This window comes from Mastigoproctus giganteus, chromosome 8, assembly GCF_048544385.1.
Source record: "Mastigoproctus giganteus isolate SK-2022 chromosome 8, ASM4854438v1, whole genome shotgun sequence".
Taxonomy (NCBI): domain Eukaryota; kingdom Metazoa; phylum Arthropoda; class Arachnida; order Uropygi; family Thelyphonidae; genus Mastigoproctus; species Mastigoproctus giganteus.
Window position 1 is genome coordinate 221,520,161 of NC_143582.1, and position 16,952 is coordinate 221,537,112.

At 39.9% G+C, this 16,952-nt stretch overlaps 1 protein-coding gene across 1 annotated transcript in view; it reads left to right on the plus strand.

The window, feature by feature from the left end:
- Window positions 1-16,952, plus strand: part of LOC150082346 (protein O-mannosyl-transferase TMTC3-like) — a 257,040-nt gene that overhangs the window by 144,971 nt on the left and 95,117 nt on the right. The window contains exon 8 of the mRNA XM_090380488.1: window positions 1,360-1,615. Within this exon, the coding sequence (XP_090236614.1) occupies window positions 1,360-1,615 (256 nt within the window). The remainder of the gene's footprint in view (window positions 1-1,359; window positions 1,616-16,952) is intronic.

The following is a 16,952-nucleotide window of genomic DNA, read 5'->3' on the forward strand; positions in this document are numbered from 1 at the left end:
ACCGCACTGAGGGAATTTTTCGGAGATATTTCTGGAGTTAATGGACTTCAATAAATGGCAATGTGGTTCTCCGATGAGTCACAAAAAACAGACATAAGAATTCCCACAATGGTTATACAACCATTAAGATTAATCTAATATTTATTATTCATTTCAGAGACTAATTTAGGACAACGTTTGACACGAAATTAATTTTTAAAAGCGATGTTAGAAAGACAGGACACTTAACCACATTTCCCTTTGAAAACTACGGTTTTTGACAGTTATTGCTTTATATGATCATGAGTGGAATGAGTCACACGTAAGAGGTGTAGTGCAACAAACTGCTGAAGTATTAAAGCACAGTTTGATAGCGTTGGAAAAGATATAAGTTTCAAAGATATGATTTAATATATGGATATTATATTGTATTGTACAGTATGAAAAATGTACGAGGGACGTTGTAAAGTTCTGGGACCGTAATTGTTATTTGAAATCGGAACTTCAACTCTTCCTTCCATCCATTTCTCATCTGAAAAGTAAACAGAAGGAAGAGTTGAATCCTAACTCTCCTCCAGCAGGATCAGTAGTCACGGATACTAAATGGATTTTTCTCAGAGGAATGTTGCTCATGCAACAGAGGGCGTACAAACACAGATGTCCCAAGCAATGGCATAGTTCACAAACTCCAATGCAACCTTAACGTCGAACAACTACAATTAAAAAAATTCATCTTTGGGTTACCAGACAGGCACTTTACCCACCTGTCTAGCCCGGTCGGCGCAACTGAGAACTAAAATGGTAACTATATCGATAGCTACTGGAGGATCACGGTTTCCAGCATTTAGAGTCAAACCAACGTTTTGACATCATATAACTAAACCAGAAAGGACGAAGAGATTCATTCAGTGTTAGATGCTGCAAAACTCAAAACCATTAAAGTTGTCAGACAGAAAGTACAGAAAATACACGGGCTAATCATTTAATTCGCGGAACGGCAGGACCACGATACAACCACATGTTCAATGTGGTATGAATGCTAGAGAAACTGTAATTTAAAGGTCAAAAGTTTACGGAGATAAGAAGACTGCAATTTTTCAAATGGAACAGAGACGTCAAACAAGGTCGAGAATCTGTGGCCACAACGACCACTCACAGAAACTTTAAGGAGTAGCTTCCGGAAACGCTTCGACGACTGGGTTCATCGTACAGACAGATACCTTTTTACTTGCATATTACTGTAGACATACGTATTAATGAATGTAGATATACGTTATTTAACATTTACATATCACTTGTCAATTTTGTTATACTTTTTGTTCGCAATACTGTATATTAAAATATGCTCATATTGAATTCTTCTTCTTTCTTCCATTTAAGGTTTGACAATCCGGCAGCGGTAGCCAAAAGCCCTACCCGTCAGCTGACTTACAACTTTCTTTTGCCAGTCAATGCCTGGCTCCTTTTGTTTCCCTGTGATCTGTGTTGCGATTGGACAATGGGAACCATACCTTTAGTAGAATCCTTCAGGGATCCTAGAAACTTAGCAACTGTAGCCTTCTATACCTGCATCGGTGCCTTAGTTTACAGTGGACTTCGGTCAGAGAATCAAGCTCATTGTCAAGTTGTGTTTATGGTAAGGATTCTAGAAGTTTAACTTATCATTCTATAACTGGAAACAATGAAGCGTTATAAAGTATATGGAGTTTTTCATGAGCAATGTACAAACACTGTACATTGTTCTGTTGGTTGGTTTATCCATTGCTTGTCCTAGTCTAGTCCTACTTTTTTTATATAAATTGTATATAAAACTGTTAATTCTCATTAAATTACTTAGCTTTATGTGATGCTCACGAGCGATTGGGTGACTTGAACACTATACAGTCCAAGTTCCAACTCCAGGCCACTCGTTTGGAAAACTCTGGACTCAAATCCAATAATGTCTGAAGAAATTTCTAAGACATTTTCAGTTGAGTTGCAATTAACTTGCCACAGTCACAAGCTGCTTTCCGGTGAGGAACACTGGGTTTTTCATCCCCTGAAACATGTTTGTTTTCAATTTGCTTGAAGTAACTAAAACAATGGGGGCTCAGTACGTTTTGTCTTTAAATTGTGTATGCTTCATGTCAACTCGTTTGGTTCGAATCCTCGCGGGTAGGACAGTTGGTAGAATTGCTCCCTTCCTCAAACCCGGTGGAAAAGATCTGAGTTCGAATCCCGTTGATGACGCCAGGAATTTTTAATGGCCTTTTCACCAACGTGGCTGAGTTATTCGTTCTCAGGCGAGGGGAGCATAATTTTTTTTCTCCCAGAAGCTCCAAAACAGAAAATGAACCCCAGAATACACGCCATTTACCGACAATATATATGATGCAATATGGCCTTACTCGCTGATGAGCCTAAAACGATACAACAAACAAACAGTCTTCTGATTCGCTGGATGAAAATCCTGCCCATCCTGGTCCGGGGGATGGAGAGAGACTGTCATAGTCGGCCGCAGTGGGAAATTTTGTAATGATGGCGATTATAAATGCCAATTAGGTTTCTAGAGTTCAGGGGAAACCGGATGAAATAATTAATGTTGGGAAAGCGACAGCAGGAGCAGTTCTTGCCTGAATAAAGTGATACCTCTCTTCTCATTCGTTGAGGTTTAGGAGTCAGGTGCTATGCACCCATTCCCCAGACTGAAAACGGTGGCCAAAAGAAACTGAATGAGGAAAACTTGAAGAACAATTGTATGAGCAACGAAAATAAAAATTGAATAAGGAAAAAAATCCGGACGAAATGGAATGAGGTCGAACAGCACTGCTGTCTGCAACAGGAGGAAGTTGGAAGATGTTTTTGTTACCTCTTAATTTGAAAACGTGGCTGAGTTAGTCGATCTCAGGCGCGGCTGGCATTATTTTTTCTCCCAAAAAATCTGGTTTCAGCCGCAACCAAGAAAATCGACCACAGTTATTGTTATGGGTTGTTGTAGTAACGTTTTAGGAGCATCAGCGACTGAGGCCATATTACTCCGTATATATTTTCTGTAAATTGCGTGTATTCTGAAGTCGATTTTCTGTTTGCAGGACGAAAAACCAGAGTTTCCGGGAGGAAAACCATGCTACGCCTGAGACCGACTAACTCAGCCACGTTGTGAAAAAGGCCCATAAAAATTCCTGGCGTTATCTACGAGACTCGAACTCAGGTCTTATACACCAGGTGTGGGGAGAACGACGATTCTACCAACTGTGCTACCCACGAGAGCTATTGTTATGGGATTTTCTGGCGCAATGGCTAGTTTTAGCTCATATTGTATTAACTCATATTGCGCCGATTAAATAATTGAAAATACATAGATGCCTGCTAGGGAAGCAGTCTTGTAAAATGGGAGAATGACAAAGGTTGTTGTAGATCTGACAAGGTACTGAATGAAGAGTGTCGAGCGCCGCTCAAACAGTGCGCAGTGTACGCACTATTTGAGCGGTGTCAATCACTGCGGAGGATCATTTCCTCTTAGCAAAAACAGATGAGTGAAGTGAGTGTGAACAAATTGTGAACAATAGCCGGCTTTAACACTGGATGGTAAGATAGATGTACCGAATGGAAGAATCATGTTTCGTGTGGGAGTAAAATCTGTCTTTCCTAATCATGATGCGTTTACTTGTATAACCTTTTGGCATTTTCAGTTCCTGGAGCAGCTCATCTTCTGTGACTTTCATCAGGTCCTATTTTGGCAATTACCCCATTCGAGGTATTTAACGTTGCATGTGGAGCAACCTGTACGGTTATTTCACCAAAGCTTGATAGTTTAGCAGGGACTCAGAATGCTTACGACTCGCAATTTCGACCAATAAACCGCCAGATCTGAGTTTTCTCACCATTTTGAATGAATCCCACGTATTTTCTAAACATTGCTGTGTAACAAATGGAGACAGAATACTCATCGATCTGTCCGATAGCGAATGCAAGATGAGGAACGATGGATGTTCCTGTTGTTGGAAGTGCGTAATCTTCTGGACTGTGATGTATCATGATCAGTTTTGTTGCCCGTGCATGATGAGCGCCTAGTCTGCTCAAGTGGAGGATAATCGTTGTATTCCATAATTAGTGTATTATTTAAATGGGAAAAAAGGAAAGGTAGTTTCCTTTCTGAAACTTACAATTCGTACGACTAAGTTTACTATTGGTATGTAAACGTATGAAAACCTTTAAAAGTAAACAAGAACTAGTTTAAAGAAAACGCACAGAACTGCTCCATAGTCTAGAAGTTTAACTTGTCAATAGTAGACCAAGGAGGAAAGTACTTTTTCATAATGTGGCTGAGTCAGTGGTCCCAGGCGAGGGTAGCATGGTTTTAACTCCCGAAAACTCGTTTTTTTTTTTTTTTTTTTTTTTTTTGTTCTGAAAACTGCAAGTCGACCACAGAACATACGCAGTTTACAGATATTATACACGGCACAATATGGCCTAAGTTGCTGATGCGCCTAAAATTCTACAACAGCAACCAACTCTGTCTACAAAAGATGGTTGGCTAATTGTAGGATGTACCTTGCGCTTTTTGCAGAAATGTATGGTCCTAGATTTCTAGTGAGATAATCTGTATCGTTCAATATAATTTATTGAGATTTGCAGTTGCCTTACGATTTGGTTCATATTATAGGATTGACAGGATGTGGTAAGATCGTCAGGAGAGAGGTATGAATAGAGTTTGTAATATTGGTTATTCTTATTGTAAATAAAGACGAAATTTTTCGTTTTGTATATAGGTTTGGGAGAGAATCTTCCGATGGCGAACTTGGAAGGACCTAGTTGAAGGAAGTTTTGAATAAAATATGGTAAATGATCTCTCGGATCAACAGAATGGAAATCTCTTATGATGCTACAGCGCTACGTAGCATCAATCAAAAGCTTTCTCTATATCAAGGCATACCACGACTAGAGGTTGTTTCTGATGTTTGATTCAGCCTTTATCATGAGATCTAAAGATAACCTATTTTTTCTAAAGCCAACTGATTGTTATTGATCACGTTTCGGAAGTCAGGATACCAGGTGCTGTATTATTTTTTCTAGTGTTTTTACTCAAGCAGCTGGTAGGTGAAATCAGTCTATAGTTATGAGGAAAAGAATGATTGGTAGGATCGGCGTCCACCCACACCGGGTGGAAAAGACCCGAGTTTGGGTCTGATCGATAACGTGAGGAATTTTTGTGGGCCTTTTTCATAACGTGACTGAGTTAGTCGATCTCAGGCGAGGGTAGCGTGGTTTTTTCTCCCGAGAATTTCATCCAGTAAAACAGAAAGAAAATCGACCTCAGAACACACGCGATTTACAGACAACAAACATGGAGCAATATGTCCTTAGTCACCGATGCTCCTAAAACCTTACTACAATACAAAGCATAAATAAAGAGGTTTTTAAATAACTTTAAGTTGTCATGTTAAGTTGTCATGTCAACTTAAGTTGTTAAGTTGGCAACGGAGCTGTTCACATTTATCGATAAAAATAGCTCCTGGGGAGAACCTTAATGACGTAACAAAATATAAAAAGGAGTTTGAAATGCTTCTATAATCACAAAAGTTTGCTTTTTTTTTTTTCTGTTTTTTTTTAATAGCATGGATGGCCGAGTATCGTGATGATATAAGAAACTCTATTGGTAAAAGTGATGAATATTTTAAAACTCGAACTGTAGTCTGTATCCCAAAAGCTAGTAAGTAAAAGATAAGGAAGGGAATGAAGGTTGCACGGAAAGCACGAGAGATAAAGACAAAATATGGGAAGCGTACGAAGGAGAGAAAAGAAAAAGAAAAAAAAAAAAAAACAGGAAACTTAGAAACAGTGGGACAAAAGACATTCTCAACAAAAAGGGAAAAAAATTGAAAAGGCATCTATAAGTTACTATTGAAATGCGCTATGAAAGGAAGAAAGAAATTTTTTACTACGCACACAAAAGAGCGATTTCTCAACTGGTGGTAAATATCAACCGACAGCATTTTATTGAACTTTCTTATTGGGAATTTTCGTGTTTGAAACCCACGAAGATGTTCTGGCTTTGGCGCATGTGCATTGAAATCCTGCTACCCTCAAACCAGTTACGCATTACAGAAAACTCCGAAATATTATTATTTATTTTTTTTTTTCCTAATCATCTATAAAATGGAATCGGTTTATTAAACTTACTGCTGCCTATAAAATAAAAATACTTCGGTAAAATTACCACAGCTTCTTCCTTAAAAGCGGAATTAGAGGATGACATGTCCAATTATTAACGAACGACATTATGAATTCGACATGTAGGACCATGTAAATCAAGACAAAGTCAGAAAGCATTTAAGTAACGTGTTAAACTGTAGGGTGACTTGCATAAGTCACTAGCACTTTATGTATGCGTACATCAGCATTGGACTGTTCGAACATAAAACCAAAACCTTTCATTAGTGGGGCATCAAACTTTGTTAATGCAAATTTCACACGTCAACTCAAGAGGCCCAGGAATAAGTCACTGGCCAAAACTTAGAAACCTTTTGCAACTGGCGTCAGCAGACAATTAAACTTATATGCAAATATAAGTTTCCACATGATATAATCACAAGGTCCTTGGTATTAGATAAATACTGTACGCTTCCCTGGAGCTTCTTCGATCGTTTCGATCATGGGGAAGGCAGGTGATCTTTCCATGGATTTTCAGAAAGGTGTTATTGATAGAGCATGTTTAGCAAGATCCACAACTGAGAAAGAAAGAAAATCGACATCAGAACACACGCGATTTACAAACAGCAAACATGGAGCAATATGTCCTTAGTCACCGATGCTCCTAAAACCTTACTACAATACAAAGCATAAATAAAGAGGTTTTTAAATAACTTTAAGTTGTCATGTTATTGTCCAGTTAAAGAAATAACTGGGATGTCGAAAGCAACCATCTCAAAAGTTTACAATGAATGGAAGAGGAAAGAAGAATGCAGCTCTAAAAGGAAGAAATACAACAGAAAGTCGGTACTCCAAGAATGAAACCACAGAAATAAAGCAAATTTTGTATCAGAACAGAAAGTTCAGTGTGCAGCAAGTGACTGCACAATGAACTTTTAGGTTAGCAAACAAACACCCATTTCCAACCTAATTATGCGAAAGGAGTCGAAGAATCTGAGATTTCGTAATTGCGCATAGGAAATGCATATACTAAAGCCTTTCTTTCTTTTTTTCTGTAAAAAATCGAAAGATGCGGCTAGAGTGATGCTGCCAAGGTCAAGACTGGCTTGTGGAACAATGGCAAAAGAACATGTGATCTGCCGAGTCTCGATTTATCTTTTTTTGTACCAATGGTAAAATGAAAATGTGGCATGAACCACATAAAGCCACACATCTAGACTGTCTCGTATCCACCACTCAAACGACTGGAGGTGGTATCGTTGTATGGGGGTATGTTCTGTTAATATGTACTGGATCCACTCATGTCATTAGAAGATCGTGCTATCTCACTAAATATCTTTCGGTTGTATTGGAGCAACTTTGCCTAGTAATGCTTCATTTTTACCGTGGTTGCAATGGATTATTTCAAGACAACAACGCAACTGTCCAGGGTGCGAAATTTGTATACGAATGGTTCGGGGAACATTCATAAAATATTTCTGACATAATCCCTGGCTGCTTAATTCTCCAAATCTGAATCCAGTTGAGAATGTCCGAGATATGCCGGGAAGGGTAGTTTGGCTTTGCAGTACTCTACCGACATTAATACAGCAGCTGCTAAATATCCTGATAGAAGAATGGTCACACCTGGAGCTAGACTCCCTCAGACACCTGATGGAATACATACCACCACGTACATTGCTGTAATTCACACAACAGGTGTGAATTACAGTAATCCAATAATCCCCGTTTAATCTCAATAAGACCAAATAGCATTGGTGCTATTTGGTCTTATTGAGATTAAACGGGGTTGGTTTGTTTGTTTGATAAATATATTGATATATTTATAAAATAATCAAATCTTTTGGTTTATAAATATTTAAAATATTATTCAGTTGTTTGTAGCTCCGATAATAAAATTAGAGTTTTTTGTAGTAACTGAGAAATTATTATAAAAATTATTCAATTATTATTTTGCATTATAGTATTAGTATTAGTATTATTAGTATTAGTAACGGCCGTATGGTGCAAGAAAGCCTATGGCTTATGCTGCACCAGCCAAAAAAAAAAAAAAAAAAAAAAAAAAATCCGAACAAAACAATGATAAAAACAAAAATTAAATAAATAAATAATAATAATTAATAAAGAAATAAAAATAATAAAATGAAATTAAAAATTAAATAAAAAGGAAATTAATCCTATCATCCTATGCGCTTCCCTTACCCGAAAGTACTATCCAGATGACCTTTGAATTTCCCCAAACTGTCGGCCTCTACCACCCATGAAGGCAACTTATTCCAGTAATTTATAACTCGCTGGCTAAAATAAAACTTCCTGCAGTCCAATCTAAACATTTCCCCGCGTAACTTGAATTTATGTCCCCTAGTTCTAGCATCATTTATAATCTTGAAAATTTTGTCCTCATTCAGTTTACTGATGCCTCTCAGAGCCTTAAACACCTCAATCAAATCTCCTCTAAGGTGTCTAGTTTCCAAACTCTGCAACCCACATATTCGAAGTCTTTCTTCATAAGGACGCCCTTTTGCCGATCTCACCAGGCGAGTTACCCTTCTTTGCACCCTTTCAAGAAGCTCGATGTCTTTCTTTAGGTGCGGTCTCCATACTTGAACACAGTATTCCAAGTGTGGTCTAACATAGGCCTTATATAATGGGATTATCACGTCCCTATCTCTACTTGCAAAAGTTCGATAGATCATCGATAGGACACCATGGGCCTTCCTTGCAACCTGTTTACAATGCTCAGAGAATTTCATGTCTGACCGTATCGTAACACCCAAGTCCCTTTCCTCCAGTACTGGGTTTAGTTGAACTCCACCAAGTGAATAAGTTATTTTGGGATTACTGTTTCCCAGGTGTAATACCTTACACTTTGTTGGATTAAAGCACAGCTGCCATTTTTCTGGCCATTCTTGAAGTCTATCTAGGTCTCTCTGAAGAAGCTCAGCTTGACAGTGATCATTAACTACTCTACCAATTTTAACATCATCTGCAAATTTAGACATCACGCCCTCTATCCCTTCATCAATGTCGTTTATGAAAATTAAAAACAACAGTGGTCCTAATACTGATCCTTGGGGAACCCCACTTCTTACATCAACCCAATCTGAGGAATAGCCATTTATCACAACCCTCTGCCTCCTGCCCTGAAGCCATCCTTCTATCCATCTAAGGATTTTCCCAGTGATTCCAACCTGTTCCAGCTTATAAAGCAACCGCTCATGTGGGACTGAGTCAAAAGCTTTGCTGAAATCTAAATAAACAATGTCGAAATTATTCCCTAAATCCAGCTCGTGAGTGACCCTTTCGAAATAGCGAACCAGATTTGTTAAACATGATTTTCCCTTTACAAAACCATGCTGAGTATCCTTGAGAATTTCAATTCTATCCAAATGATCCTGAATTCCACCCTTGATCAATGTCTCCATGATTTTCCCTACTACTGAAGTCAGACTGACAGGTCGATAATTTCCCACTTCACTTTTAGAGCCACCCTTATGTATGGGAGATACATTTGCACTTTTCCAATCCAAGGGAATCTCCCCAGAGTCTAGTGATGCTCGCATAACCAGCCTCAGTGGTTCAATGCACTCGCTTGCCGCCTCTCTCAAGATTATAGGGTATATTCCATCAACTCCAGGAGCCTTACTAGTCTGTAGGCTTGAAAGTTTTTTCATTAAATAATCTTGCGAAATTTCAATATCATTAATTACATATTTTTTAACTTTGCTCCCACAATTTCCCATTGCCACAAAAGGCTTTTCATTTGTAAATATCGATGCAAAATAACTGTTGAGTTCATCTGCAACGGCAGCTGGTGTATTTATTACTATCCCCTTTCCCTTACGTAAAGGTCCGATCTGGTTTGTCCTGCTCTTCTTGGCATTTATATATGTGAAGAATTCTTTATCCCCCCTCTTTGCTCTGTTTGCTAGTGATTTCTCATAAACTGCCTTTGCCTGTCGAACCTTTTCTGTGGCTCTATTACACACCACCTTGTAGCTGTTATAGGCTTCAGTACTTTTTATTGCTCTGTAACGTTTCCATGCCACCTTTTTCTGCTCAAGTAATGTGGCAACTTCACTATTCATCCAACTTGGAACCCTTCTCGTGGAGTATTTTTTTAATGGTATATACGCATTCAAGGCATCTGTGATTAATGTTTTAAAAGCGTATCACAGTTCAACTGTATTCATTCTCTGCGCAATATCTACCCAGTTAATAGAGGCCATGTAGTACCTTAAGGCATTGTAATTTCCTTTTCTGAAATTAAAACCCATTCCTTTGCCTTTTACTTCTGCTACCTCTCTCGTCATCATCCACCGTAGAACTCCGTGATCACTTCCTGCTACTGGTTCCTCTACTGTCAGCCCTGTTATGTCATCTGATTCATGTGTGATGATGAGGTCTAGGATATTCTTTTCTCTAGTACTTTCCCTGACATGTTGATACAAATAACAGTCATCTAGTTGATTTAAAAATTTTGTTCCCCATGTCGAGTTTCCTTCACATTTACTCCAATCAATTAGAGGCAAATTGAAATCACCCATAATAAGGCATTGACGCTTACTTGCCCATTCCATTTGCATGTAGAGGCTTTTGTCATAGTCTTCACAATCACCTGGTCTGTAGATTACGCCTACTCGCATTGTACCTTTGTTTCCAACTATCTCACACCATACAGACTCTATACTAGCATGTGAAATGTCTGAATCTGGGAAAGCTATCGTCGCACTCAGGCTGCTTCTGATAAGAAGCATTACCCCACTACCCCTTCTATCTACTCTGTCCTTCCTAAATACATTATACAAGCCGTACTGAAACTCATCATCCCCAATTTCCGGGTGGCACCACGTCTCCGTAAGCCCTATTATGTCCGCGTTACTTGTTTTAACCAGCAGTTCGAATTCGCTCATTTTATTGACGACACTTCTAACGTTACTGTATAAACAATTAAGATTTACTGTTCTTGTATATTTAACAACCCTAACACAACCCTTGAAGTTATTTAGGCTCTCTTCCCTGATATTAGCTACCTGCTCACGTGAAACGTCTTTGCCCCCAGAACATCTAGATAATACGTCCAGTTGGGGTAACAGATAAGAACTCTTAAGGTATGTGCAAGAGTTACATTGACCAATATTATCAGATAAACGCGTGTCAGTATTACCCACATCCCCCCTAACTAGCAGTTTCCCTGAGCCTTTAAGGTATCCTCAATAATACTGGCAAAAACTTTTGCACCACCTTTGTTTAAGTGTATCCCGTCTCTACAAAACAAATTCCTTCTACCTACAAGTGTGGGCCATGCTGATAGAAATTTACCCCCTAAAGCCTTGCAGATTCCTTCAAGTCTTGAGTTAATCCACAAGGCTCTTAACATATAATCCCTCCTATCGTGTCTGGGCAGAATTGCAGACACATAGACATTATGGCCTAGCTCGCGACATTTCCTCAGCATGGTCCTGTATTTTTCCAACAAATCGTCAGATCGTGTACGTTTAATATCGTTTGTCCCCACATGAATAATAATATTTTCTTTACCCCCTTTAAAATCTGACATTCTGTTGGTGACATCATCAATAGTTGCTCCCGGCAGACATACCCTGGTTCTGCTCCACCTATCTTTATTACAAAAAATATTCCCCGTTTCCCTGACAATGGAGTCTCCTAATAAAACAATGTCCTTTCTAACCAGGGTAGTTTGCACTTGGTTTTTCTGTTTTGAGGCTCGAATCGGGTGTGCATCACTTGGTAGATTGCTGGAGTTTTGAGTCCCTGACGAGCTCCCAGAAGCATTATTTTCGAGGGCAAGCACTCGTTTTTTCAGGGACTCAAATTGTTCCATCAGTGCACCAAATTGTAATTTAAGATCGGTGCACTCCTTACATCGATCACAAAGAAAAGAATCCCCAGGTGAGGTAGGATTAGTCACCAGGTCGACCTTGGAAAACATTCCACAGGTTCCACAAAGGATTAAATCATGACTCACCCGTAAATCGCCATCTGCTATTTCCGTGTGACTCACGATACCCTGTGACGTGTTTAAGGCAGATCTCGTAACAACCATTATAAAATTAAATAAATATCAATGAAAGTAACTTTAAAAAATTATATCTATAATATTATTAAAATCAAACAGTTACAGGAAAACCTATAACAAAATAATCCAACAATATTTAAATAAATCAAATATTTAAAAGCACTATCCAAAAGTAAACCACTTAACTGAGGAGCCCTGTCTAAGCGCGTCCGCTCACCTCGAATGCCAACGTATTATGTTGTATAGTTTTATATTATAAAGTATAATTTAAAACAATAATTATATATTATAATTATAGGTTAGGCCTAAATATTAAAAACCTTTTGCAATTGGCTTCAACAGATGATTAAACGTACGATATGCAAATATAAGTTGATACACACTATGATCAGAAGTTCCTTAGTGTTATATTAATATTGTACACTTTCGTGGGGCTTCTTAGTTGATCCAGTAATGGAGAAAAAAATGTAATCTTTTCAGTTTTCAAAAAGAAGTTATTCTTGGAGCACATTTAGCAAGAGCCATAATTGAGAAAACAAAGGAAATCACTGGTGTGTTGAAAGTAGCCATTTCAAAAGTATTTAATGATTGGAAGATGAAAGGTTATTGTCGAGTTTAGGCGCATCAGTGACTTAGACCATATATTTGTATTATGTTCTTTAAATTTTGTGTTCTATGGCCACTTTGATGTTTGCTGAACGATAAACCTGCTACTTTCGCCTGTGACCAACTAACTTAGCCACTTTGGGAAAAAAGACCTATAAATATTTCTCACATCATTGACCCGATTCGAACTCGGGTCTTTTCCTTCGGTGTGGGAAGGACGATGATTATGCCAACTGTACTACTCACGAGGGTTAAGAAGAAGACGACAAAATGAGAAAGCAACTCTAAAAGGAAGTTTTTGTTGTTGTTGTTGGGTTTTAGAATCATTAACGATTTAGGCCATATTTCTCTGCATATACTGTTTGTAAATTGCGTGTGTTCTATGATCGATTTTCTGTTTTCTGGACGAAAAACCCGAGTTTCCGGGAGAAAAACCATGCTACCCTCGCTTAAGACCGACTAACTTAAACACGTTTTGAAAAACGTGGCCAGGCTATAAAAATTCCTCTTGTTATCGACGGGATTCCAACCTAGGTCTTTTCCACCTGTGTTGGGGGGGACGGAGATTCTGCCAACTTTGCTACCCACAAGGGCCTGAAAGGAAGAAATGCGGCAGAAATCGATACTCCAAGAACGAGATAGCAGGAGCTTAAAGCAAATTGTGTGATAATAGAAGATCCAGTGTGCAGCAAATGACTTAAAAATTCAATTTAGGCAAAGAATGACCCATTTACAATCAAACTATAGGGTGGAAGTTGAAGAATCTGTGATTTGGTATCGAGTACTATTAGAAAGCCGGGGCGCCTCCGTAGCCAGGTGGGCAGCAGCAGCAGTGCGTAGCACACGCTTCTTGATTAGACCGGGGTTCGAGCCCGTGAACACCAAATACGGAGGAGGGGGAAAGGTCAGGGAATGACCACCGCATATCCACGGAGCAATATGGCCTTGGTTGCTAATGCTCCTTAAAAACCAAACAACAACAACAACATTAGAAAGCCACTTCTTACTGTAAAAATTTGAAAAATTCAACTAGAGTGATGCCACCAACACGAAGACCAATCGAAAAAGGATCATGCGGTCTGCCGAGTCTCGATTTACAATTTTTTGCACCAATAATAAAGTAAAAGTGCAGCATGAACTTCATGAAACCATATATCCAGACTGTCTGGTATCCACCATTCAAGCGGCTGAAGGATTATTTTGGGTATGTTCCCTTGATACAGACTGGATCCGCTGATAACCCCAGGGGCTCACATCTGGTGAGTACGGGCTTGGCATACCCAGGGTCTTCAGCTGTATATCACAATTCTTCTATTCCCTTCTACTTTTGACTCTCTCTCTCTCTCTCTCTCTCTCTCTCTCTCTCTCTCTCTCTGTCTCTCTCTCTCTCTCTCTCTCTCTCTCTCTCTCTCCTCAAGGCAGTCGGGAATTTTTTTTGGCTGGTGCAGCATAAGCCTCAGGCTTCATTGCACCATATAGTTAATAATAATACCGTTAGAAGGTCATGTTACCTCCACTAAATATCTTTCTGTCGTACCGGACGAACTTCACCTTGCAATGCTTCATTTTTTGACTTTCCACTGCGCAAAAATTGTATGTGAATGGTTCGTGAAACATTCCCAAGATTTCCAACGTCTACCCTTGCTGCCTAATTCTCCAGATCGGAATTCAGTTGGGAATGTCTGGGATATATTGTGCAAAATACAATTCGGCGTCATATTCCCTACCGACCACAATACAGCAGCTGGCAAATATCCAGATGGAAGAATGATCAAATATAACGCTGGACTTCCTGAGACACTTCGGGCCACGACGTGCACAGGCTGTAATTCAGTCAAAATGCAACCCTACTAGATAATGAATAGAGTTCTAATTTTTTTGGCCATTAAATATGCATAAAATATAAAGTTATTGTACACTGATGTGCAAAATTTAAGGACCAGTCAGGTTTTCACCTGTAGCTTCTCATGGGAGTGGCCTTTATATGGAAAACGCATAGCAAAGGAACCTCGTGAGGTACAGAAATGACGAAGGAAACAACACCGACACAACAACGGAAAGAAAACGGTACAGAGGAACTTTATTCAAAAATGGCAACATAGCACTGGCTGCCATGATACAGGTGCATCACTGCCAAAGATGGAACAAAGGGAACAGGTAGTCCTCAGTAGGAGATATGGCCACCCCTAATGTGGATGCAGGCTTTGCACCGCCTGTCCATACTTAGAACAATATTGTTAAGTTCTTGTGGTAACATCTTCCATTCCTCTGTCAGCGCCATCTTCAGCTGGTGAACATTTTCTGGTGGGTGTGGACGTGCCAAATAGGCGCCTCCCCAGAGCGTCCCATATGTGTTCGATGGGATTTAGAGCGGTTGAACGGGCAGGCCAATCCATACGAACAATGTCCTCACTTTCCAAAAGCATATCGAGCTGCAGTACGATGGGGTATGGCGTTATCATCCATAAACACGAAGTCGGAGCCAATGGCACCTCGGAACGGACGCACATGGGGAAGGATTACCTCAGTCCAGCAGCTTGCACCGGTTACAGTACCGCCTTCCAGTATCTGGAGTTGTGTACGTCCATCAAAAATAACGCCTCCCCAGACGAGAAAACCTCGACGGCCATATCGATCCCTTTCAGTGATGTTTGCCGGGTGATACCGTGTGCCAACCTCTCGCCATATTAGCTGACGTCCAGAATCGCTGCTGTGACTGAATCTACTCTCATCAGTAAAGAGTACCTTAAGTAAATATTTTTTGGTTGTAACCTTTAGAAATAGTGTTAGTCCTTAAGTTTTTCAGACCAGTGTACGTGTTGACATGTATAGTATTTAATGTAGGACGGCACCTGAACGAAAGTTCAATTTCGCCTTTGTACACTGTGATGATTACAGAGCACTGTAAAAGGCCAAAAATGTGTATAATATTACACTGGTGTGCAAAACCTAAGGACCAACACTGTTTCTGAAGGTTACAACCACAAAATCTTTACTTAAGGTACTCTTTACTGATGAGAGTAGATTCAGTCTCAGCAGCGATTCTGGATGTCAGCTAATCTGGAGAGAGGTTGGCACACGGTATCACCCCGCAAACATCACTGAAAGGGATCGATATGGCGGTCGAGTGTTCTCGTCTGGGGAGGCGATATCTTGGATGGACGAACACAACTCCAGATACTGGAAGGCGGTACTGTAACCGGTTCAAGCTGCTGTACTGAGGTAATCCTTCCCCATGTGCGTCTGTTCCGAGGTGCCATTGGCCCCGAGTTTGTGTTTATGGATGATAACGCCACACCCCATCGCACTACAGTTGTCGATATGCTTTTGGAAAGTGAGGACATTGTACGTATGGATTGGTCTGCCCGTTCTTTCGGTCTAAATCCCATCAAACACATATTGGACGCTCTGGGGAGACGCCTAGCCGCACGTCCATACCCACCAGAAAATGTTCACCAGCTGAAGATGGCGCTGACAGAGGAATGGACGATGTTACCAAGAACTTATCAACAACTTTGTTCTAAGTATGAACAGGCATTGCAAAGCCTGCATCGATATTAGGGGTGGCCATATCTCCTACTGAGGACCACCTGTTCCCTTTGTTCCATCTTTGGCAGTGATGCATCTGTATCATGGTAGCCAGTGCTATGTTGCCATTTTTGAATAAAATCCCTCTGTACCGTTTTGTTTCCGTTGTTGTGTCGGTGTTGGTTCCTTCTTCATTTCTGTACTTCACAGGGTTCCTTTGGTATGCTTTTTCCATATACAGGCCACTCTTATGAGAAGCTACATGTGAAAACCTGACTGATCCTTATATTTTGCACACCAGTGTATGTTTGTGCATCGTGCGTGTTGTTGTGTTGTTTAGTTGTTTCTGGCCGTTTTGCCACCAGGCAGGCGATCATCTGGAAAGCCTGTCCAGTGTCTGTCTACATCACGGGAAAGTAGGCCCCAATTACGCATGTACCATGGCCAACCTCAACAGTCGGGCACTGAATGTCCACAGCGAGTTTGGAATCATTCAAAAGAACTCCCGTGCCGGCAACAGCACACACACACACACACATTTCCGAAAAAAAAAATTTAATTAAAATATAAATGTTTTTATCCATGTCTTTGTCCATGTCCTTATCCAGTGCCGCTCAAGGTACTCCACAAAAGAAAAGGTGTGTAGTCAAACAGCAATAGTAATCTC